The sequence below is a fragment of the Labrus bergylta genome, chromosome 1 (genome assembly GCF_963930695.1).
Source record: "Labrus bergylta chromosome 1, fLabBer1.1, whole genome shotgun sequence".
NCBI lineage: Eukaryota > Metazoa > Chordata > Actinopteri > Labriformes > Labridae > Labrus > Labrus bergylta.
In genome coordinates this window covers 28,160,988-28,185,666 of record NC_089195.1, presented here as the reverse complement: position 1 = coordinate 28,185,666, position 24,679 = coordinate 28,160,988, and the positions used below count along the sequence as shown (strand labels likewise).

Sequence of the window (24,679 nt, the reverse complement as noted above, 5' to 3'; positions counted from 1 at the left end):
TCCTGTTCAGCCGACAAAGAAAGTCAGCATTTCTGTGTGTTTGTGTTTATCTTTACTAAATCAGTACACAGAGTCTCCTGCTGCCAGTGTTGGTTTAACTTCTCCAAAACAAAAAGGGTGGAAAGAAAGTGATTCGGCTGTTTTTTGTCAGTTTGAATTTTTTGGGTATGGATACTTGTGGCAGCAAGTGTGGTGTCTGTCTGCCTGTCTGTCTGTCTGTCTGTCTGTCTGTCTGTGTGTATGTCTGTGTGTCTGTCTGTCAGTCTGTCTGCCTGTCTGCGTGTCTGTGTGTCTGTGTGTCTGTCTGTCTGTCTGTCTGTGTGTCTGTGTGTCTGTCTGTGTGTCTGTCTGTGTGTCTGTGTGTCTGTCTGTGTGTCTGTCTGTCTGTCTGTGTGTCTGTGTGTCTGTCTGTCTGTCTGTCTGTGTGTCTGTCTGTGTGTCTGTGTGTCTGTGTGTCTGTCTGTCTGTGTGTCTGTCTGTCTGTCTGTCTGTCTGTCTGTCTGTCTGTGTGTCTGTGTGTCTGTGTGTCTGTCTGTCTGTGTGTCTGTGTGTCTGTCTGTCTGTCTGTCTGTCTGTCTGTGTGTATGTCTGTCTGTCTGTGTGTCTGTCTGTCTGTGTCTGTGTGTCTGTCTGTGTGTCTGTCTGTCTGTCTGTCTGTCTGTGTGTCTGTCTGTCTGTCTGTCTGTCTGTCTGTCTGCCTATCTGTCTGTCTGTGTGTCTGTCTGTCTGTCTGTCTGTCTGCCTATCTGTCTGTGTGTCTGTCTGTCTGTCTGTCTGTCTGCCTATCTGTCTGTCTGTCTGCCTGTCTGTCTGTCTGTCTGCCTGTCTGCCTATCTGTCTGTCTGTCTGCCTGTCTGTCTGTCTGTCTGTCTGTCTGTCTGCCTATCTGTCTGTCTGTCTGCCTATCTGTCTGTCTGTCTGCCTGTCTGTCTGTCTGTCTGTCTGTCTGTCTGTCTGTCTGTCTGTCTGTCTGTCTGTGTTTGTTGATAGCAGGGAGGATTTGGGGATATGAATTGCATCCAGTGCAATTTTGCTAAATACACATGCAAATTGCATTTTTATTATTATTTTTAGTGTGTGCGTGTGCGTGTGCGTGTGCGTGTGCGTGTGCGTGTGCGTGTGCGTGTGCGTGTGCGTGTGTGTGTGTGTGTGTGTGTGTGCGTGCGCTGGTGTGTGTGTATGGGTGTGTGTGTCTGTCTGTTTGTGTGTGCGAGTGACACACACCCTTGGGATACCAGCTGTGGTGGCCTGTAGCATTAACCTCACAGTGACATGAGAAGGAAACACACCATAAATCACACACACTTATGTAGGTACACACATGAGCAAAGACACACACACACACACACACACACACACACACAGACACTGCTTTTTTAATTAGGTATCGACCAGCAGCTGAGGAGGGGAAGCACAGTCTGGTTGTTTTGTCTGTGATGGTGAGTTTTTTTGTGTCTGACTTGGCTCTTTTTTTTTTCTATTTGGGCAGAAAAAAGGACTCCAGTGAATTCTCAGAATATTAAACATTTAGCATCATGTGAGTGAATGTGAAGAGCTGACATTTGCTCATCATTGCATATTTTTCACATTTTCATAACGGTGAAATAGGCTGGATGATGAATCACCATTTTCCCTTAATGACATCACAAAGGGCAGTAACCCCTCCCCCAGGTGGGTGACACTCCCACAGCTAGGTGTTTGTTCTGCCCTCTGAGTCTGACTTCTCACCGGAAACAATCGGGCATGGAGCGAGAAAGTCCAAGCCACATCCCCTTCCAGAGAGGGGGCGTGGTCAGACACAGCTCATTTGCATGAATTCATGGTAAATGTTCCTGGATATTCTTTGCTGCCCTCATCAGCACACCCTGACTTCACGTGAAAGTTGTGTGTGTGGTAGGGAAAAGTCTGGATAAAGTTTGGAGGAAAAATTGAAAAAAAGCTTTTGACATTTGCATAGATGATGTCGTTTTTCTGACGATTGCAATTTCAACATTTTAGACAAGGGGTAGACACTGTGCACAACGATACAACTACAGGGTTTAATCTGTCACAGCGACGCTGCCAGATTGTGTGTAGAAACTCAACAATAAGAAGGAAACAGAGAGGGGCTCAGCTGGCGCACACGGGGGTCAAGGCAGAGTTCAGAGGCCAAGTAAAGTACTCACAGAGAGGTCGATGATCCTTCAAGTCCAATACACACACTCTGACTCTTTAATGGAGACAATGGACTTGAATGTAAACACACCAGTACTCACTTCTGGACAGCAGACATGTAAAGAGAGGTCTGACTCAAGATGCATCTTATGAAGCTGAAAAATGAAGCCAGTGCAAAGACTTGAGGCTGGCTCCAAAAGCCAAGGAAATCCCATAAAGTCCCATGTGAAAAAGCCCATTGTTACAGCAGAAATCATGTTTACAGCCCTGTTCAAATAACAAATCCGGTAACTTTTCTCTATTGCTTAAAACATTACGGGGATTCATTTTTGTATAACTCATCCGTTTTGAATGTATTACTGCTAGTTATTCATATATTTGCATAATTGGGGGATTGGCTGAGTTGACTGACAGGTGGGCACATTGTCAACGTTTGCCTGGAAGCTCAAGGTCTGCCTCAGCTCCTCCTTTTTTTATGATTATTTGAATATTATGTTTAGAAACAAATGGGACTACATCCATGTTATGAGTAGTATATGGTCTGGTTTTATACATATGATAAGACAACAAAGGCAGAAAACACAAAGGTGCAGATGAAAACGCACATTGTCCTTTTACAAACATGCAAAGTAAATGACAATGTAGATGCATACAGTACAACAAGCAGCCAACCTGATGTTTTTTTTTTTTTTCAATAGCAGTGCTGATGAGTATTATCATTCCTCCTCATGTACACACTTCCTTTTCTGCAGTGAAGAAGAACAGCTGAGACAAATGAGATGCCACTCCTGACTTTAAAAACTGCAGGCCTCCTGAGGAACTGTGTCCTTGTGTGTGTGTGTGTGTGTGTGTGTGTGTGTGTGTGTGTCTGTGTGTGTGTGTGTGTGTCTGTGTGTGTGTGTCTGTGTGTCTGTGTGTCTGTGTGCACACAAACTATACAAACTAAAATACTGTTATTGAACAAAGTTAATTACAGGGATGGAGGTCACCCCGCCTAGACACTCACTCTTAACTTCAGAGGTGATTGTGTCCTGAACCAGGTGTTGTTGTATGTGTGTGTGTGTGCGTGTGTGTGTGTGTGTCTGTGTGTGTTTCTGACTTTGTGTGTGTTAAGAGGAAGGAAGTGATATAGATGGGTTCAAAGGAGTGGAAATCGTTTTGTATGTTACACCCCATATTAATTATTTTTCAAGAATAATTTGAGGCTTTTTTTTTGCCTTTATTATAGATAGGACTGTGGATAGAGCAGGAAACCGTGGTGCTCAAGGAACGACACGCAGCACTGTGTGTCTAATTTGTCTGTCGAAATACGAGCAGGAGAGAGGAGGTGTGTGTGTGTGTGCTCTGCAAGGTGAAGAACAGGAGGAGCATGTATGTGTGGAGCAGAGCGACGCAATAATGAGAGTTATCAAGAATTAACAAGCTAACGATAGCCTGACCAAGCATCGAGTCTCTGAGGTCAGTATGGTATCATATCATGGTAACCTTATACAGCAAGGCTTCCCTTTATAAAGGTGTTTAAAAAGTGTTTGATGTGTTAAAGCTGTAGCTCTTTTGTGTTACAATGTATGCCAGGGGTAGTCATGAAAATTGTCATGTCATTATCTAATTGCTCTTCTTTGCATTGAGGTGTAGTATTTTCCAAATATTGATGCTGATACATTTATATACTTACGATACTCCTCTTGCTTGGTTTCTGTATTTTCTTCCTACAATGAATCCAAAGTAATATCTTAGTTTATAAGTAATGCAAATACTGACAGAATGAGGCTGCTGTGAGGACGCAGGCGTCGGGGGGAATCAGTTTCACTTGTTTTGTCTCATGTTTGGATGGAGCATGTGGTGCATACACTTTGTAATAAACTGCATGGCTTTAGTTTTTGTTTGCACATACGTATATTGTATCACATGTATTGTTCTCATGCTTGTGTCAGAGTGGACCAGTCGTTTTTTTTTACTGTATTTTGCTAAGTCAGTTTTTTTTGTTTATTTATGTTCTTTATTTACCACGGATCAAACATTGCTACCCTTAGCTTAGAAAGTCTGATAGCTGTGGGATAATCACAACCAATGTACACCTACCTTTGCTTGTCCACAGGTTTGTCTTGATCTCACAGAGCCTGACTGAAAGGCAAACGCTAAGATCTTCATCACATTTAGTTTTTTTAATACAGCCTATATTAAAAAAATCAGTTCTATACCTTTTTTACCCAACTTCAGTGACTGCTCTACTGTTCAGAGCTTTTTAAATACCGAGTCATTAGGATGTTATTTGTTCTGTGATTATCTGAGATTTCTGTGCATATTTACTTTTAATAAAGAAAGCATGTGCTCTGCAACACTGCCAAGCTGACAACCAGTGAGGAGCTCTGATGCTGAAAGCGACTGATTCAGTTAATGACAATGGCGATTCAGTTTGCTCTTCTAATTTAAACCATGCAGCAAGATCTGGTGTTGAAAAATGAAGTCAATGCTGAAGTACGAAGCAATGCAGTTCCTCGAGTGTCCACTTGAAGTTGGCTCCAAAAGAGAAGTAACCTGATTTAGGTCCCAGGATGAAATACAGAGTTTTACAGCTGAAATACAACATTTTTATAACCTGGTACAAAAACGTTTATGGTCTGAATAGCTCCTGTCTTTATTAGCTCCTGTCACTGTAAGTGGGATTAACCATTTAATGACTCATCCATTTTGATTATATTTAGGATAGGAGTTATTCATAAATGCATTATTAGGGGTGCGTTCGGTATTAGGTTGACCAAAGTTAGGTTGAGACAGCATTTCAAATATGGTCCCCACCGTCTGTCGGCTTCAAAATTTCCCTCTGCAGTAACCAGATGATACTGAGACTTGTCCATGTTTTATACAGTCAATTGAATGAACACAAAAGTTTGTAATTTAATCCTGAGTCTTGAAACATCTCTTTCTTCTCATTCATTTCCTGCTTCCTGGTTCTTTCCTGCTGCTTTTGCACACACTGCAGTGATGACACGTTTCCTCTGGGACCTCTGTCTATAAATGCCTTCTTATTTAAAGTTTATATACTTAAATAGAAATTCGTATAAAATGCTTGATTGGATCTTTTGTACATGCAATGAATAAGTACCAAAATGCCAAGGAGAGCAATTCCCCATTTGTAGCAACACAAACTGTGTTGCATTCATTTTACATAAAGAGGGAGCCTCTTTATGTGAAGGCCTTTTTTATATAACACACCCGCATTAAAACAGCAAATTGCAGAGCTCCCTTTTATTCCATTCAAAATAGATATTCTCTCAAGTGGTCCCAGTTTTAATAGAAAATTGTTTAAATGAGCTAGTTCATCACGGTCATGTCAGTGACAGTCTGATCCTCTGAGGGAAGAAATATCCTATTGATCATTTAAAGACATGACATGAATTTCTTTTCTGCATTTTTACAAAAAAAAAATGTATAAAATGAACGTGTTAAAGAGTTACAAGAGTTCTGTTTTTTTATTGAAGAGATATCTTTAACGTCTGTTTCCCTTCTGGGTGTTTTGTTGCTTTTTCTGACGCGCAAACAATTCAAAATAAGTTGATCTTAATATTCATTAAACACATGTTTCATTATCATCACACAGGGTCACTGGCAGTGTCTGTCACCGATATGACGGCTCCCGTGGTCGGGTCATCTGGAGGAGTCTACGCTCTGGTCTCTGCACATTTGGCCAATGTAGTAATGGTACGTTTTTGTGTGTGTGTGTGTGTGTTTGGTGTGTGTGCGAAGATGGTTATCACATCAGTCAGTCGTCCTGTCACTACAGAGCATTGCCTCATCATCAAAGCAGCCTCTTTTTGAGGCCCAGCAGGTGCAGTTTATCTACAGATGCCATACATTCCTCACATCTCAGTTTCTCCTTCCCAAAAGGTTACGAAGTGTGTGAGAAGGTTTGAAACCCCACGCTACTGCAGTCTACCCGTCCTGTGTGTCAGGAGACACTCATTAGGCAAAACAAAACAAAAAAAAAAAAACACTGAAGTGAACCTCTCTGAAGTCCTGTATCCAGTTCTGTGCAACATGCTTAAGGTCATGTGCAGGAGTACGCCCTCCTCCCTGCTAAAATAATATTATCTAACACAGCAAGAACAGATTGGGGGTCAGAGTGTCTCTGGGGCTTTCAAAATTGACATGAATTGAGACAGAGGGCACAATCTCATGCGCTTCCTTGTCTGCAAAGAGAACTTGACCTTTCTCGCACAGTTTGTTCTGTCTTTGTTATGAGAATGTTTATATGAATGATCTTTCTTTTTCCTCCTCTCTCTTTTTCTGTAGAATTGGTCGGGAATGAAGTGTCAGTTTAAGTTATTCCGGATGGCCATGGCTCTCGTTTGCAGTAAGTCTGAATAAAGATACCGCCACATGCCCTTTTCAACTCTGTTAAGCAAATATTAACAGAACACTTTTGGTCTGCTTTTTACGTCAGTTCTTCTCCAAATTACTCTCACAGCTGAGGAGAATCGTTTTACTCAGAACACAGCAATAATTGATTATATGATGACAGCATAACAAAACAAAAAAGTAATGTTGTAGTGGGTCCAAAATTTTAGTGAATACATGTCTATGTTATTTTGTTGCTTGTCATATTTTGAAACATTTAGATTGCTAGTGAATCCGTCTTTCTGTGTCTTGACCACAGACTGTACAAAGAATGGACAGCACAAGAGAAGTGGGAGAGAAGTGAAGCCAAAAGATTTAGCGCTCCCTCTGCTGTCTGGCTACAGAATGTTAACAGATGGAACATGGGGCACATTTTAAAAATATATTTTGAAATATAAAAAACCTCAAAAAGAATTTCCAAGCTAATTTTCTAGGTAGTTCGTATCCTACTGATGTATGTCCAAGTGGTACTTTTCTAAGAAGTTTAGTTTGATTTGTTAAATGTGAAAAAGAGCGTCACTTCATGATTGACAGCTCTGTTGACGAATGAAATTCCTGCGGTATTAGATTCTCAGAAAAGAGTGGGAACGTTGAGAGGAAACGTTACGAAGACTAACACACGAGTCTCTGAACTTTGCGTGAATGTCTGCTCCAAACCGACACAACAATTAGTCCTGCTGCAGACTCTACCAACCTTAGGGAGCTTTGCAGTTTTATTGGTAAGTTACATGTGGGCTTTGGTTCGCTGGTGGATGCTGCGGCTCCATCAGACCCCTTGTGCACATGTCTTTGCTCCAAAAGATGTAAACAGTACAATATGTCAGCGCCGGTCCCTGGGGGTGTTTTGGCTTTATTTTCTACAACAGAAGGAGATGGAGACATGTTGTCCATATATATATATATATACACACACACACACACACACACACACACACACACACACACACACACACACACACACACACACACACACACACACACACACACACACACAGTCTGTGGTCTTTCTGTTTTCCCATATTGTTCAGTAGAGATGTGGCTTTGAGCCAGGAATTCCAGATATTCAAAGAAAAACAAAAAATGGAAGAACATGATAAGCTTATTTCAACAGAAGCCTCTTTGCTTTTCCAAGGTTGTTGATGAAATTTCTGTAAAATGATCACCTCAAATTGGAGTCCTCTCTCCACTGGATTAAAGCATAGGCTCACAATTTTTTTCAAGCCTTTCTGTCAAGTCAAAAAGTCAGTCTCACATGTGAAACTGTGTTTGCTGTCATCATTTCTCTTCTTCATTCTCTCCACTGTGAGATCCCTTTGTGATTTTATCAACAGCATTACCAAGGGATCTCACAGAAAAACATATTAAACATTCATTATTGCATCTCAAAGAAAAAATTGTTTTGTTAAATAGTTCAGTTAATCATCTGGAACTCCATACATACTTACACCTGTTTTTTTTTTTTTCTCTCCTTCTCCTTGCACACAGTGAGCGTAGAGTTTGGTCGGGCGGTGTGGCTGCGCTTCTACCCTCCAGCATTCCCTCCTTGCCCCAACCCCAGCTTCGTAGCTCACCTGGGAGGGGTGGTGGTGGGTCTGACTCTGGGTGTTGTAGTCCTACAGAACTACGAGCAGCGGCTCCAGGAGCAGTCCCTGTTTTGGATCTTCTTCAGTGTCTACGCCCTGTTTGTGCTTTGCGCTGTGTTCTGGAACATCTTTGCCTACAGCTTGCTTGACGTGCGGCTCCCCCCACCACCGTGACTTGATATTAGTCCACCATCTGTAAATCCTTGACTGCCTGCTTGGATGAGCCTACTCAACCCTTTGTGTTCTGAGCCTCATCGTGGGTGGTCAGAGCCGTCTGATGGGCTCCTGACATGCAGCAGATTTTTGTGGTCAGTCTCATCATAACCTCAGCCCTTCCGCTTCGTTCCTGCTAACATCCTCCACCTGCTCTTTGTCTGGATCTCTGTTGGACGTTTGTCTCAAGAGTGTCGGCCAGTGTGGGACATATGTTAACATCACTGCGTTGACTAATGAGAAGCGTCGGCGCTAACGCAGTATTGTCTACATGGCTTAACCTTCTCTGCCTCTTCCTCCTCAATCCAACTGTGCCTTCTCATGGAGACGTCCGCCTGATGAAAGTATTTCTGCAAAGTTGCCTCTTTTGCTTACTCAGAGTAGTGAAACCCTGCAGTATCACCGATTTTAGGTCACAGAAGTACCTGGAAATCCTGTAATCTGCCTGCAGCATCATCATCAGTATGAGGTAGAAGGTCAAGGCTTAGTCAGTGTTTTGTCATCATTACAAGCAGTTCAAAAGCATAAGAGTGTAGATTTGACAGACCGCAGCACAGCTAAACATCTCTAAGGTCCACAACATGGAGAGAACAGAGTAAATAACAGCAACCCCTTCAAAGGTTATTAGAAATGTACCTTTGGGAGAAAGTGTGGCTTATGTATTCAGTGCTGCCTTCAGGATCTGGCACTTCCCCAGAGAAGGATTTATTTGAACCTTTAACTTGTGTCTTTGCCTTTTTTATGTGTGCTTGTATGTGTGTGTGTAAGGAAAGACACAATTGTTACCAGTGTGTGTGTACGGATTAGAAGAGAAGTACAAGTGCCATTCAGACTTTAAGCTTTCTAAAATGATGCCAAAACAAAGGGATGAGCACATCCCAGGACAAGAATTGCTTTTGTGTAAGAGAAAAATCTTATAATTTTCACAGGATTAAGTTGAATGTAACAAATGATGTTTGTGATCTCTGAAGAATCTTTCACTGACGCTCTTAAGTGAACCAAGAAAATGCAGTCAAATAAATTGTTGTCATTTTGTGTTTCCCTCGGCCATTTGCAGCGATTTGTACAATGACTGAAAATAAGGATGAAGTGTCAATATGTTTTATTTATGAATTAATCAGTTGATGGATTAAGGAAAGTTGGACTAAGCTAATGAAAACATAAACTATGGGGACATCTGGGGCATTCTGAATAAAACAAGTATTTTTCTCATTACCAAACGCAGAGGGGCACACAAGCCTGACCTCGACCACATCGGGGCCGGGGTTGTTTGCCTGTTATTTGAGTCAGCAACGGGGCAGAGAGGTCATAGTTCATGTCGTAACTTTGATTGTTAATTGATTGAATCGGGATAGAAAAACGACCCCAGCCTGAAGCTGTGAGTCTCTAACTGTACTGTACTTTAACCTCATGTTACTCTGGTAACTGCTTCGCACAAACATGATTAATATAATGTAATTATATACAGATTAATATTTTAACATGCTTTGGCAGTGTGTTTTTTGTTTTTGTTTTTTTTACTCTGTGAGACCAGTATGTTGTGCAAAGAGGTTTGTCAGTTTGTTGTGAGATGTTAGTTGTATACTGTATGTGTCCTATTTAAAAAGATGGTTTGGGATTGTATATATTAAGGGCTATGACATAATAAAAACTGAGGGAGGGGTAAATCGCTGGTAATATTTTAACATTGTGCATATTTTGTAGATTTGATATGTACATACTGGAGTACATTAAACAGTTTTATATAGAACACAAAAATGAAATCTTTGAATGTATTATTGCTTCCTTTATATACTGTATATATCTATAAGGTTGGTGAAAAAAATACTTTTCCTGTGATTTTACTGTTACTGAGAGAACGTGCTAAATGTGCTTGTTATTTCTCTCATCAGTGTGAACAGACACCAGTGAAAGACTGTATGGAACTAATTTGGTCCAATTGTCCTGACCCAAAACCTCCCTTTGACCTGTCACACATGTTAGCACACACCCCCCATCCTGCAAAGATGCTAAGACAAGTGTTAAAAACCAAGCAGATCTGAAGCCTACATCTGAAAACTATACATTATACTTTCAAACTCTAAACCCAAAAAGCACACGTCAAAGTGATCAATGAAATGTGTAAGCTTACAAGAATCAGCCATAATTCATTCTGAGAAGGGACCCCTTAAGCTGTCGCTAAACATCTTCTCCGTCTAGCCGGTGCAACCATATGGAGAGTAGCGGCTATGAAAGCGCACAATGAAAAATTCATTAGGCTGCCTCAGTTGTCTCTCCTTCATAAATCTCCAATTTCAGAGGTAATCATTCACCTTGGTGAGAAAGAGAAGACAAATGCGGCTGCAGCAAAGGGAAATCTGTCTGAATGCATTTGTAAGTGCCTCTGCACTTCTATGCTGCCTGCTGATAGCAGAACTTTTTACAATCAGATCCAGCTTTAAAATGCATTTCAGATCGTTTTAGGTACATTCAAGAAGGGGGGAATAAAATGACATTTACTAGATGACGGTGAGAGTTGGATTATTGGTGTCCTCCTTATCTGTTTTGTCACCCTACTTTGTCAGAGTATTTGAATGCAGTGCATTTGTGCCTACCTGTGTGTGTGTGTGTGTGTTATGTATGTATAAACGTGTGCAGGATTAGATCTTATTATTATGAGATCTAATGACTAGATCAAAACAGCAGACAGGGCCTTTTCAGATTCAGTGGCGATCTTAAGTATTTGGGAAACCAAGCAAAAATAATACAGTCTATGGTTAGAACCCGTTTATCATTGTCATGAAGGCGTCCCTTAAGTGGAAGGGTGTCCCCCAAAGAAAGCAAAGAAAAAAGATGTGATGTCAAAGAAAATGCATTTTTTTTTTTTCCAAAGCTTCTCCCCGACTTAACACTCAACACACTCTGATGGCAAAGTTAGGGACATTATTTGTGCATCGATGTCTCCATCAAGCGGACACTGGCGGACATAACGGGTGTTCAGCGTGTCAAAAGATGTTGTCGTGCAAAATGGAACATCAATCTCTGAGAAATAACATCGCGTTTATCCAGCCGGAGGGACGCTTTTGTTGTCTCTGCAACCCGCGGATTCCAGAAAAATTACTTTAAAAACAAAAGTGTGTCAGAAATAACAACTTATAATTCCCAACTGCAGCAAAGAACAATATTGTAATTTGACTTTTCATTCAGCTGAGTGCACCCTATCTGAACATGCGTAACCTGCATTTTAGGCTTATGTTTCTGCAGATTTTTGCAACCAAACAGTAAGCTTTGTGAAATATTTCCAAACACTAAACGTAGACATGAAGTTAAGGCAGAAATATCTGATAAACGAAATGCAATTATCTACATAAACTACGGGGGAATTAAGATCTTTTTTTATTACCTTTATAATAGCTCACAATTAAGGGGCGTGGTTATGTCGTGACGTAGATCTTCTGTCTTCGCGAGCCCCCCCCCCCCTACAACTTCCTTCTCCAGCTCAGCGCCATTTTCGGCGTTGTCACGGGACGACAGCATGCCGTTGTCAAACAGATAATAAGACCACTATTTAACGTTGTTAGACCTATTTTTTTCCCCAGTATTCCTTAAAATGGGACGAAAAAAGAAGAAGCAGATGAAGCCATGGTGCTGGTATCCTTTTTGACTGGCTGGCGGGAAACGGACCTTTTAATTGCCGAAGGAGATGTAGACAAAAAGAGAAGGCCTCACCGTGGATCTACTGCTAACACAGCTAACGCTAGTTTTGATCATTAGACTAAGATAGGAGATGATTTAATGAGTGCTGCACGTCAAACTGTGCTTATTAGTAGACGTATTACTTTTTAAATTGTGTCTCTTTTCATCAGACTGTGCTAAACTCACTCAAATTAAGATGAATTTAACCACACGGTTACCTGCCTTGTTAGCCACATTAGCCGTGCGCTGACGGATCAGGCAGCGTTAATGATTTAATCTTCAATGTACTTTTGGTTTACAGCTTTGTAGGACAAGTCAGCTTTATATCGGTGGTTAATTGAGGTTAACTTAAGACTTTAGTCTTAATTGCTGCACACTTAGTGCACGAAAGAGCTTCAGTGTTGCCTCGCAGTGCAACATTATATTTGTTGTCATATTCGTGTTTCCGGGTTTCGCACGTAATCCTTAACTCCTTTTATGTAAGGTACTGTAATCGGGATTTTGACGATGAGAAGATCCTCATTCAGCATCAGAAGGCAAAGCATTTCAAATGCCATATTTGCCACAAGAAGCTGTACACAGGCCCAGGCTTGGCCATCCATTGCATGCAGGTAGGTTCCTTTCCTTTGGTATCTGTGCCTTAAATTAATACACAAACTTTGGTATCTGTGCCTTAAATTAATACACAAACTTTGGTCTCTTTGCCTTAAATTAATACACAAACTTTGGTGTCTATGCCCTAAATTAATACACAAACTTTGTTCTCTTTGCCCTAAATTAATACACAAACTTTGGTCTCTTTGCCTTAAATTAATACACAAACTTTGGTCTCTTTGCCTTAAATTAATACACAAACTTTGGTATCTAAACCCTAAATTAATACACAAACTTTGGTCTCTTTGCCTTAAATTAATACACAAACTTTGGTCTCTTTGCCTTAAATTAATACACAAACTTTGGTATCTAAACCCTAAATTAATACACAAACTTTGGTCTCTTTGCCTTAAATTAATACACAAACTTTGGTCTCTTTGCCTTAAATTAATACACAAACTTTGGTGTCTATGCCCTAAATTAATACACAAACTTTGTTCTCTTTGCCTTAAATTGATACACAAACTTTGGTCTCTTTGCCTTAAATTAATACACAAACTTTGGTCTCTTTGCCTTAAATTGATACACAAACTTTGGTCTCTTTGCCTTAAATTAATACACAAACTTTGGTCTCTTTGCCTTAAATTAATACACAAACTTTGGTATCTGTGCCCTAAATTAATACACAAACTTTGGTATCTGTGCCCTAAATTAATACACAAACTTTGGTCTCTTTGCCTTAAATTAATACCCCAACTTTTTGTATCTGTGCCCTAAATTAATACACAAACTTTGGTCTCTTTGCCTTAAATTAATACACAAACTTTGGTCTCTTTGCCTTAAATTAATACACAAACTTTGGTATCTGTGCCCTAAATTAATACACAAACTTTGGTATCTGTGCCCTAAATTAATACACAAACTTTGGTCTCTTTGCCTTAAATTAATACCCCAACTTTTTGTATCTGTGCCCTAAATTAATACACAAACTTTGGTCTCTTTGCCTTAAATTAATACACAAACTTTGGTCTCTTTGCCTTAAATTAATACACAAACTTTGGTCTCTTTGCCTTAAAGTAATACACAAACTTTGGTATCTGTGCCCTAAATCAATACACAAACTTTGGTATCTGTGCCCTAAATCAATACACAAACTTTGGTATCTGTGCCTTAAATTAAGACACAAACTTTGGTCTCTTTGCCTTAAATTAATATACAAACTTTGGTATCTATGCCCTAAATTTATACACAAACTTTGGTCTCTTTGCCTTAAATTAATATACAAACTTTGGTCTCTTTGCCTTAAATTAATACACAAACTTTGGTCTCTTTGCCCTAAATTAATACACAAACTTTGGTCTCTTTGCCTTAAATTAATATACAAACTTTGGTCTCTTTGCCTTAAATTAATACACAAACTTTGGTCTCTTTGCCCTAAATTAATACACAAACTTTGGTCTCTTTGCCTTAAATTAATACACAAACTTTGGTCTCTTTGCCCTAAATTAATACACAAACTTTGGTCTCTTTGCCCTAAATTAATGCACAAACTTTGGTGTCTATGCCCTAAGTTAGTGCATGAGCTTTGGTGTCTTAGTATAGCCAAGAAGATCCTGTAACATCCAGATCAATAAAGGGCTGCTGGATAAGAGCATCATCTGTTACTAGATGGGGATGAATGTACCTCACTTGATATGGCTGGATGTGTGCACTGGCTTACCCTGCATGTGTTTCAGGTACACAAAGAAACGATCGACAGTGTCCCAAATGCAATCCCTGGAAGAACGGACATCGAGCTGGAGATCTACGGTATGGAGGGGATTCCAGAGAAAGACATGCAGGAAAGAAGACGAACGCTAGAACAGAAATCACAAGGTCTGTAAAATCTTAAAATGTATTTATTGCCAGCTTCTTTGCTAAAGTCGTAATGGTGTGAGAAATGTTAGATTGGACGCTTTGTTATGGAACGTTTATTTGGCGCTTTAAAGGTTAATGAGTAAAGTAATAATTTCGCTGAAACCCGGAAAGGAAAAGAGGCACCTTGCCTAAAAGCAGCTTAATATGAGAGCTAGCCAATACTGATTATTTATATGTAGTTTATCTATTCAGTTTCGTTAAGAATTGTAATCAACCTTATTAAGGTAAGAAGCTTTGGCTGATCGACTTTTCCTAAAGCCTTTAGGATTACCTTTCTGTTTTCAGAGAGCCAAAAGAAGAAGTCAAATCAGGATGACTCGGATGAAGATGATGATGACGATGATGAAGCAGGACCATCAGTACAGCAGGTTGCTGCTGTTCAGCCCCAGCCAGGCTACGCTGCTCCAATGGCACAACTTGGGATGCCTCCTGTGGCCGGTGCACCCGGGATGCACCCTGGAGGATATCAAGGCAAGGACCACTTATAAAAATGGCATGATGTTAGAAATAACAATAACTGTGTATGATGTGTGTGTGTGATGGTGTTGAGTTGTAAACAGAGATGCCTTCTAACTCATTTTTTCAGGGATGCCTCCGATTATGCCAGGCGTTCCTCCCATGATGCATGGCATGCCTCCTTCCATGCATGGGATGCCACCAGGGTAAGAGCAATATTATGAATTATGTTTTATGATCTTACAGTTTAATTCTATATTAATCTTTACTGTTCAGAGGTCTTTTAAAATCCTACACTTTTTGGGAAGGAATAGATCAAAGGTTCACAGATCAAATGAGCTGCACCTTAAAAAAACAAATTAAGTTTGTCTTCTGCTGTAAAGGGCTGTCATTTTTATAATTTAACAACTTCGAACGACTTTACAATATGACATGGTAATGGTCAACCCCATTCGAACATACTCATTTAGTTCTCTGTGTGCCCTTCCTTGATATACCTGTAAATCAGATGGAAGTTTTATTGTAGAAATAGCAGCAATATTAGCTGATTATTTTTCCTGTCTTTGCAGGATGATGCCTATGGGTGGAATGATGCCCCCCATGATGCCAGGGATGCCTGGTTTACCCCCCGGTGAGTTGTGTTCATATATCGGTAGCAAGAGCAATTTAAAATCATAACCACAGATGTTGTTTTTTTTTTTAAGAAAAAAAGTATAGTTCTAATTATAGTTAAAGAAAAGATGTGTTCAGGCCATTGAAAGCTTACCTGTATGAAATTTATGAACAAAAGTTTATCTTCTTTTAATTCATAGAACCCTGGTTCGTTTTTTTTTTTAGCTTTAACATTTCTTGATTCTACTTTCGTTATTATTATTACTGAGTTGCTCTGCGTTCAAAGTTGTGGTGGAAGTTTAATTTGACCTTTTTGCGTTGATTTTGCAGGAATGCCCCCTCACATGGCTCCGAGGCCAGGGATGCCACACATGGTCCCAACCCCTGCAGTAGGAGCAATGCCAAGTCGACCGACAGCACCAGCAGCCCAGCCTGCAGTCAGCAAACCTCTCTTTCCAAGTGCAGCACAGGTAGGCATCACGTTGTCCCCAAAAAACATGCACTCTGACCCACCACAAGCTTTTCAGAGGATTCCGATTTGTCTGTTATTTAACCATCTTAAAGGCCCTTTGCCAACACAGCGTTCTGATCTCTGATGCCCTGGTTCTTCATTTTCTGTCTTTCTCCCTCCTAATTTAATTTCCTTTAGCCGTCACTGCTATGTAGTATGTTTTCTTTTCATTACATAGTCGGGTAGATTATGTGGACACGTTCAATGCCAATGCTGTGATCTCCTTTCCACCATGCTGCAGATGGGCTCTGGTGTTCATAGCAGCACAGCTGCCGTTTCCTCTCCACCTGCAGACCTTCAGTCTGTCTCCTCCCAGCCTTCCTTTCCTAACACGCCTCAAGTACGCTCACAGACAGGACTTTGACTTGGGCTGTGGCAGCTGCATGTTGCTTATCTTTAACCTCTCCCTCTAAATTCCTAAGTGGGCTTATTACTAACCTTGTTAGTATTGTCAGCCTTTCTGTGCATCAGACTGAGCACATTGGCAATAATGTGAGAGGAGATTTTCCTCGATGATGACTGACATCATCCTTACCTGAGCTTTATAACTGCATGTGCTTTATTTATTACACAATGAGGCAATAACAATTGGTTTATGTGGCTATTAGTTTGCATCATCACCCCCTTATATCCTCTAAAGCATGACATCTTCAATAACTCCTCATCATGCTTTGAAATGACTTTGTGTGCTGCAGCTTAACATGACAGACATGACACTCCTGAGCATTTGAGTTTTATTGATAATAAATTCATAATTTTTGATCTCAAGGATCGAAGTCATTTCAAAGAAAACAATGCTCTACATTTGAAAATGCAAAAGTTTTTTCCTGATTAAGAACGACTCGTCTGTTTATTGTTTAATTTACAATGTAATTCACGTGTCAAATCGATATCTGTGAATGAAAGTGTAAACCTCAAACTGAAATATTACACCCAGCGATAATTCACCTTTGAGTTTTATTTAAGGTGATCCTCTTTATATTGATGTTGAGAATTTCAAATTTTTATAAAAACTACCCCACTATAGAGCAGACACTAGTTATGTTAAATATGGTCTACTCTTTTCTGTCATTGTGTTTACATCTGGTAAAAGTATGAAAGCAGCTGTTTGGACTGAACCTGTCGCTCACCTGTATCGTGTTCTTTGCACAGGCCCAGCAGAGCACTTCAGGAGCCGCAGCGTCAAACTCCCACAGTACATCGGCTTCCATCGAGCCACCCAAAGCAACATTCCCTGCCTACACCCAACCCTCTGTCTCTTCTTCCTCTTCCACTTCTTCTTCTTCTAACCCCTCTAGCAGCATTGTGGCCAAACCCCCTGCCACAGTGCCCACTAAGCCCGCCACCCTCACCACCACGAGTGCAACTAGTAAGTTGATCCACCCTGATGAGGATATCTCACTGGTAAGTTGCTTGAGCTTTCTATTTTGCCCTTTTCACAGTAAGTAATGACTGATACATACCATAGTACGTTTTAGAGAACATTTGATTTTCAGTCTGTTTATGACGATCAATATCGAGCTCAGTATAACAGTTAAAGAATATGTGTCAAATAAAGCATTTAGGTTTGCACATCCTTCCTCTTTCTTAGAAGTTTCTCCTTTTGTTTGGTTTTGTTATGTTGAAATGATATGTCGTCAATATGAGATCAGAGCACGTCTGCATCGGTTCCCAATTCCCCGTAATTTTTCTGTGAGTGTCTGTGGGGCGTAGCAGTGATTCTGTCGCCTGAATGTTTGCGTTGTGTGTTGTCCTTTCCAGGAAGAGATGAAGGCCCAGTTGCCTCGTTACCAGCGTCTCATACCCCGGCCGGGTCAGGCCCACGCTGCTGCACCCTCGGTGGCGGCTGTTGGCAGCATAATGCCACCACAGCAGGGCATGCCACCCCAGCAGCCCGGCATGAGGCATCCCATGCATGGTGAGCAAAGGCTTGTTCGGACGAGTCTGAAAATGTGCTTCAGCAAAGTCTTTCATGCAGTCGCTTTTTTGGCACTATAATTATTATACTATAAATAAACTTTGGCCACGATTTGCAGTTTTCAAGGCCAAATTTTTATTTTATTTATTTTTTTAAGAATCACAAAAATTATTCTTAGATTTAAAGTCTGTTCTAGAAGTTACTAGAAGTATACTGTTCACTGATGGCAGCCTTAAACAATGACAAGCACCGTATGACATCTGATACGATGTCTTGTAAGTCCAACTGACTAACTTACATGCCAGAAGTCTGTTGACTTGTGACCATGACATCCAGTATCAGTGAGCTGCTGTTATATTTGCTTTGACATCACTGCATATTTATCAGGATATTTACTTTTGACCCCTTAAACCTTGACATGTTTGTTATGACCTAACTGTGTGAAAACTGAACTTAAATAACTTGATTTTAAAGGACTAATGTTATTATTAACATAACATCCATCACTTACAAACCATATTAAAGCCAGTTATTACACATCGTTCTCTCCCTGTGCTCTCTCTCTCTCTCTCTCTGTAGGTCAGTATGGCGCTCCTCCTCAGGGCATGCCAAGCTACATGCCTGGAGGGATGCCTCCATATGGGCAGGGTCCTCCCATGGTCCCCCAGTACCAGGGAGGCCCTCCCATGGGCATGAGGCCGCCCGTCATGTCTCCGGCTGGACGCTACTGAAGCAGCAAAGCAGCCACCGCATTAGGTTTGAGGTTAACACCTTTCTCTCATCCTTGTGCTTTTTCAAACCTAGCTGCGAGCAAAGAGCAGTAAGACCAGTGGTGGTGAAGACAAACGTAATTTGCTAGCACACGTGGACACTTAATGTACCAACTTTATTGGAAAACACCACATAAGTTCCTGAAAGCTATTCTGTTGTTATTTTGATTTCATGCGAGGATATATTCTTCTCCCCATAGGTTTCACTCAGGTTATAGAAGTGAAGTGTGTTAAAATGATTCATATTTCTTTTGAAGCTGCTGGAGTTTCATGAACGTACCAACCCCTTACAAAGGCAAGTTTCTCTTGTAAACATTTGACTCATTTTTCTTTTGTTTTCTTTCTCCGTAGTTTGATTGAGGCCCTCACAGCACGCTTAGGTGCTGTTGGACTTGCGTCCCCAACCTTGGTTGGTGAGGGTCTCAGTGACGAATATGATTCCAACTATGTAGTGTTACAAATGAATGCTTCATCAGTCTCTAGCTTTAGTCTTATTTCAGGTTTGTTTTTAATATTTTCTGCTCAGAAAGGGTTCCTGTACGCATCCTTTGTAATGTTTTATGAATCTGTTGTAATAAAATTCATCTTGAAATCCAATGCTGGTTTGTCCTGAAGTACGTGGAGGTGAGTTAAGGTTTGTACTGCTGTTGTATCTCTAGAAATATTAATAAATTATTATTATTGTTGAGCTTCAGCTTACCTCATTGGGTATTTCAAAACAAGTTTGCCATCATCTCTTTTATTATCTTCCATGATCCTAATAAAAAAACTGGACATTATGTTTATATATATATATAAAATTTGACTGTGCTGTGAATCACCTCTTCTCAATAATGTGTTTAAATCATGTGGACGATCAGCCCGATCAAAGATGGTGGCCAACTTGTGCTCTCAGGTGCATGTAACTTCATAATAATGATGGAAATATCTGAGGATTAAATCATACTTGAAGATATTAAAGTCTTACATTTCTGTGAAGAAGGATCTGACCTCTGATTCACTAACCGTTCTTCTGTACACACATCAGTAGTAGAACATGCATGAACGTTTTAGTGTCATATCCTAATGCCATGTTCCCATGATGCACTGCAGGGGTTGAGCACAAAGAGAAGACCCTCAGCAATACAGAAGCTGTTAAATTCCACTCAGGTGAAGCTCTTTTCTCCGTTTATTTATTGAAGTTACACAATTACTCTTTCTTTTTATTATTTAGGATGCGTCATGATTTAAGTTTTTTTCTCCCAATACTCAACAATTCAGTGACATATTTTAATGTATGGGTTCAGCCCTGTGATGATCTCCAATGACTGTAACAAACTTAAAACGAGCCTCTGTAAATGTAGCATCTCCTCCCTCAATGCTGCTGATCTAGAAAGATGATTACCTCTGCTTCTGTTTGGGTTCATAAGGAAGAAGAAAAGGAAACCGAATTTGCTTTTAAGTGTCAGCTAATAAACATCGGGGTGGTTTAAAAAAAAACGGCTTCACTCGTTTGGGGTTTAGTGCAGCGGCCCTAAGTCTTGCTGAGTGGTTTGTTTCCTCTTCATCCTTTCTGTTCCCAGTATTCACTTAACCATCGCTCATTACTCTCTGACCCAGAGATTGCTGTACAGAAAGTGATTTCTGACTAAATAAGCCTGAGAGTTTAAAAAAAACAAAAAACGACTAACATCAGGTGTACTTATCTGATTCTGTTGTGCCCACATGAAGCTAAACCGATCTTAACCAGTATTGAGTGTGGCACACGTTTTCCTCTGACTCATATCACTTACTGCTTTGTATTTGTTTTTGTTGTCTGTAGCCCATCCATATCAGCCTTTAAACCCACTCAGCTGGCATGACAGGTCAGTTAAACCCAGTAAGTACCTGATGTTTGTTCCAATGTGGGTCTGTCCTGAACTTCTGGATCAAAGGCTTTCTATTACATGTTGTATTCAAGTGTCTGTATACAACTGTACCTGATAATTCGCTTCCATCGGGGAGCATATTTGAATAAATTGTTGATTTAGTTTTTTATTAAAAAGGCATTCAAATGTTGGATGTTTAGTGGTTAGAGGTGAACAGACATGGTAAGTCCTCAGATGCAGCTTTTAAGGTTGTCTGTGTGACGGGTTAGTTCAGCCTGAAGAAACAAACAGTCCCTGTTCTCTGGTTGTATCCACTGCAGCTGATAACGACCCTTTGGGCTCACAACACCTAGAGGTGAATTCCACTGAAATTCACTTTGGTGAAAGAGTAAAGCAACAACAGAAAAGTCCCAAATTTGAGCTTGAGAGTCAAAGATATCCTGACCTGATTCAGGGTAGTGGTCAACCTTTTCAAAAAAACAACCTACAGCCCCTCTGCCTGTCAGCATTATTCTAAGAACTTAAAGATTCCTCCCAGGACTTTTAACAGTACTCTCTTTTTAAAATGATGAGTAGTACTCGTGACAGTCGATTTATAAAACCAGAGAAATGCTGTTGGAGCAAAGTCTTGTGACTCAAAGAACGTCACAGGAACTTCTGCCAAACAGTGATTGATCCTTCTGCAGATCATTTCATCTGAAGGATCATTTGTAGACCTGAAGAGATCAATGTTCAAATTCTACTTGGTATAATATCAAGATATATTTTTACTCTGTCTTGTTGTTCAGATATGAAGCTGCTGATCGTTTTATTTCTAGAAGGTTTGAGAGTCTGTCTTCACCTCTGATCACAGAATAAGAAAACAACAAAGCAACATGTTCTCCAGAGTCTAAAATGAATGCACTCGTATATTGTGTTGATGAATTATTGATTATGCATTAAGCACCACACAGTAACCTGAACTGTATTGAAGTACTGGGGACATATATTGATATTAATGATCTAGAACAGTGGTTCTCAACTGGTCTAGTCTAAGGACCCAACACTACCTCCTTCATGAAAATCCTGACTCAAGTTTCTGATATTTTTTCCACCAGTCAGATTTATTGATTAAAAAATTGTGCAGTTTGGAACGAAAACAACTAAAAACAGCTCCGTGGTCCGTTTTGGATCCCGACCCACCGGTTGAGAACCACTGATCTAGATCCACAGTTTCAGGTGTCAGCACAGCCAGACACCACTAGAGAGAAGTGAACATGTTTTCTTCTATACGGCTGAACTGACTCCCAGAAATGTTTGTGACTGTACTGAAGCAGTGAAGTGGACGCATCTGATCCACACAATGTGTCTCTAAATGTGAAACCTAAAATGTCTTTGACGACAAATCAAACTTAGTACGTCTCTTTGTTCCTGATTTATTATGGTTTTTGGATTATTTAAGGTTTTTAAAGTTGTAACTTAATATCAGAAAGCAGCACGACTGAAAATGTAACTTTCAACAATGACAAACTTGTTTTTTTTTGTTTTCTTAATAAAAAATAATAATTTCATCCAGCTGACATTTGTTTTTCTTCCATTCATGATAATAAAGTATGAGTGTTGTTATCATGTGTTGTATGTCTTAAAGTCACCAGTGCACCACCTAGTGTCATATGGGGGACATTACAGGCCCCTCAAACAGATCCACATTGGATCCCCCTCTCCCCTTAAATCCAGAGGAAACATGACGAGCATGATGGTTTTAAATAAATCTCATAAAAATGTTGATTCCTGTTAGTACCTGTGCCTTACTTTAGGAGCCACCTCATCAACCATACAATAAAAGTACTGAGACTCCTTGATTAGGTGTTTATACAGTAATGACCATGAAGTGCAAATATACTCTAAGGGCTGACGAACTTCAAACCACAGAGTTGTTCAAATTGTTCCAAGTTTGCAATGGCAGTAGGAAACCTCCCTAAGAGGTTCCCATCTCACAGCACTCACTCATAGAATAGTGAATGACTGAATAATGCTCGTCTAGCCCTAAATATGGGGGAGAGACACTTTAATGACAATTTAACAAATGTTTTTGTTGGTGTCAGATTATTTATAACATTGAGGTTGAGCGCTGTTTGTGAGTTTACGCCTTGGGCCACACCAGACTCCAGAATCGACGCTGCTGTTTGTGCATGTGTGTATTTTGGGTCTATGTGGGAGAGAAACATGTCTCTCAATATCAGAGTCAAAAATAATTCTCCTCAGGGATTAATAAAGTATCTGAAAAGAAAATCTGATGACTTTATATCAGTAAAAATGTGTCACTGCGTGTTGAAGCTTCCAGGAATTAGTCATGAATCTCATTAACACTGAATTTGTGGTTAGAAGCATCAGTGAGAGAAGACTACTAGACCGCAAATACAGGTTTGACTCTTCATCAATTATTTGGTTTCAAAGCTCCAAATCCCACCTGCTAACTTTAAGAACATTAAATTCAAGCCATCAGGGGAAGCGTGGACTAAAGAGTAACTGATCGATAACAAAGATGACATTAAGACATTAAGCCCCTCGCCCTGAGGCCCTCCTCTCAAGCATTAATTCTCAGTAAATAAAACCTTCTGTGGCTGTGGCTTCTGGCTGGACGAGCAAAACAACACGTGGTTTCTTCGGTTCTGTTCACGTTCTGTCACATAGCACAAACCACAAAGTATCTGTGAGAATTATCAGGTGTTACTTTTCGAAACTGTTTGTGTAAAAGTTGAGACTAAACTTTGTGTGTGTTGAGAGAGTAATAATCGAAGTGCCAAGAGCTTCTGTAAATTCATACCTGACCCGTGCTTACACCTTCAGTCATATTAGACTTGTTAAACATCTTCTAATTGCCTTTGATATCTTATCTGCGGATCAGCGTGTTATTTATAGTGGTAGGAAGGTAAATATGAGTGGAAATTCCCCAAGAAGCCAAAAAGGTGACATGCTTTAAAGTGTGAAAAAGTGGTTCCACAAGCTGCCCACCGATACAGACAGTCATGATGTCTGTCTGTCACGATCAGAGCTGTAAAGAGTACTAATATATTGTACTCAAGTAAAAGTACTGTTACTTTGATCAAATTTTACTTAAGTACAAGTAAAAGTACCAGTTTAAAAATGTACTCCTGTAAAAGTAAAAAGTAACTAGTTTAAAATGTACTTTAAGTAAAAGTTACTTAGTTACTTTTTTTTAAACAATGCATCTCTTGTGTGTCGTGAAAAAGGATGAGAAGATATTAATATTGAAGTTTTTTTAATTAAAGGCCAATCTTTACAAAGATTTCAGATAAACATTTTCTATCCTACCCCATTGACAAAAACAAAATATACATAATGATGAATAAATAATCAAGGATTATATGTTCAAGTAATCAGCTGTTTTATGTCAGCTGTTTTAGGTATATTCATTTGTCTGCATGTGTTTGTTCTGCCATGCTGCTCGAGGCAGGGAGAGCAGCTTATCATCTTTTCATGTAGCAGATACATGAGGAAAAAATGACTCATGTATCTTGAGATGGAAAAAGTTTCATCAGCTGAAATCATTCCTACAATGTTATTCTGTCTGCAGACGTTAACTAAAAGTGTTAGTTTTGTTTCTTCCAGAGGACTTTTCTATAATTCTATATTTAAGCCTTTAGTCCACCTGATTTCTTTTTTTTTTTTTTAAAACTCCTTTTATTTTAAACAGTCAGAACAGGAGAGTTGCATGTTTATGCATTCAGGTTGTGGGCCGATGAAGCTTTATCGTGATTTTAATGTCACTCTCATTTCCTCCTGGATATGCAAAAAGAAGAATGTGGACAGTTTTTCTCAAGTCTGTAAATAATGCAAGAAAAAAAGAAGAAGAAGAAGAAGAAGAAGAAGAAGAAGAAGAAGAAGAAGGTGAAACTGTTAATGAAGCTGTCTGCTGAAAACAGAAGACTTGAAGGGCCCCAGTTGAAGCCATGTTGGTGCTCAGTGTGCAGCTAATCCTCCATAAAGACTTCTGATTCTCCATCACACACACACACACACACACACAC

General features: G+C 40.0%; 2 protein-coding genes across 6 annotated transcripts in view; both read left to right on the top strand.

Moving 5' to 3' along the window:
- rhbdl3 (rhomboid, veinlet-like 3 (Drosophila)) overlaps positions 1-9,986 on the top strand; it is a 58,131-nt gene extending 48,145 nt beyond the window's left edge. For all 4 annotated transcript variants that reach the window (XM_065958208.1, XM_065958203.1, XM_065958206.1 and 1 more), the window contains 3 exons: positions 5,756-5,856; positions 6,448-6,508; positions 8,038-9,986. In XM_065958208.1, the coding sequence (XP_065814280.1) occupies positions 5,756-5,856; positions 6,448-6,508; positions 8,038-8,309 (434 nt within the window). In that variant the 3' untranslated portion in view covers positions 8,310-9,986. The remainder of the gene's footprint in view (positions 1-5,755; positions 5,857-6,447; positions 6,509-8,037) is intronic.
- A 1,834-nt stretch (positions 9,987-11,820) lies between these two features.
- Positions 11,821-19,398, top strand: znf207b (zinc finger protein 207, b). Of its 2 annotated transcripts, XM_065958199.1 has the most exons (11): positions 11,821-11,978; positions 12,508-12,634; positions 14,354-14,492; positions 14,820-15,005; positions 15,121-15,196; positions 15,560-15,621; positions 15,933-16,072; positions 16,355-16,453; positions 17,266-17,517; positions 17,875-18,031; positions 18,611-19,398. In XM_065958199.1, exons 1-11 carry the CDS (start codon positions 11,938-11,940, stop codon positions 18,760-18,762), a joined length of 1,431 nt encoding a protein of 476 aa, XP_065814271.1. In that variant the 5' UTR covers positions 11,821-11,937; the 3' UTR covers positions 18,763-19,398. The 2 variants fall into 2 exon arrangements, with proteins under 2 accessions (XP_065814271.1, XP_020502957.1); XM_020647301.3 differs by lacking the exon at positions 16,355-16,453.
- The last annotated feature ends 5,281 nt before the right edge of the window (positions 19,399-24,679 follow it).

What these genes read in the sequence shown, in the direction of transcription:
- znf207b (XM_065958199.1), top strand. Translation starts at nt 11,938, where the DNA reads ATGGGACGAAAAAAGAAGAAGCAGATGAAGCCATGGTGCTG. An exon ending in TGGCCATCCATTGCATGCAG is followed by an intron (nt 12,635 to 14,353) that starts GTAGGTTCCTTT and finishes CATGTGTTTCAG; the next exon opens with GTACACAAAGAAACGATCGA. An exon ending in GATGCCTGGTTTACCCCCCG is followed by an intron (nt 15,622 to 15,932) that starts GTGAGTTGTGTT and finishes TTGATTTTGCAG; the next exon opens with GAATGCCCCCTCACATGGCT.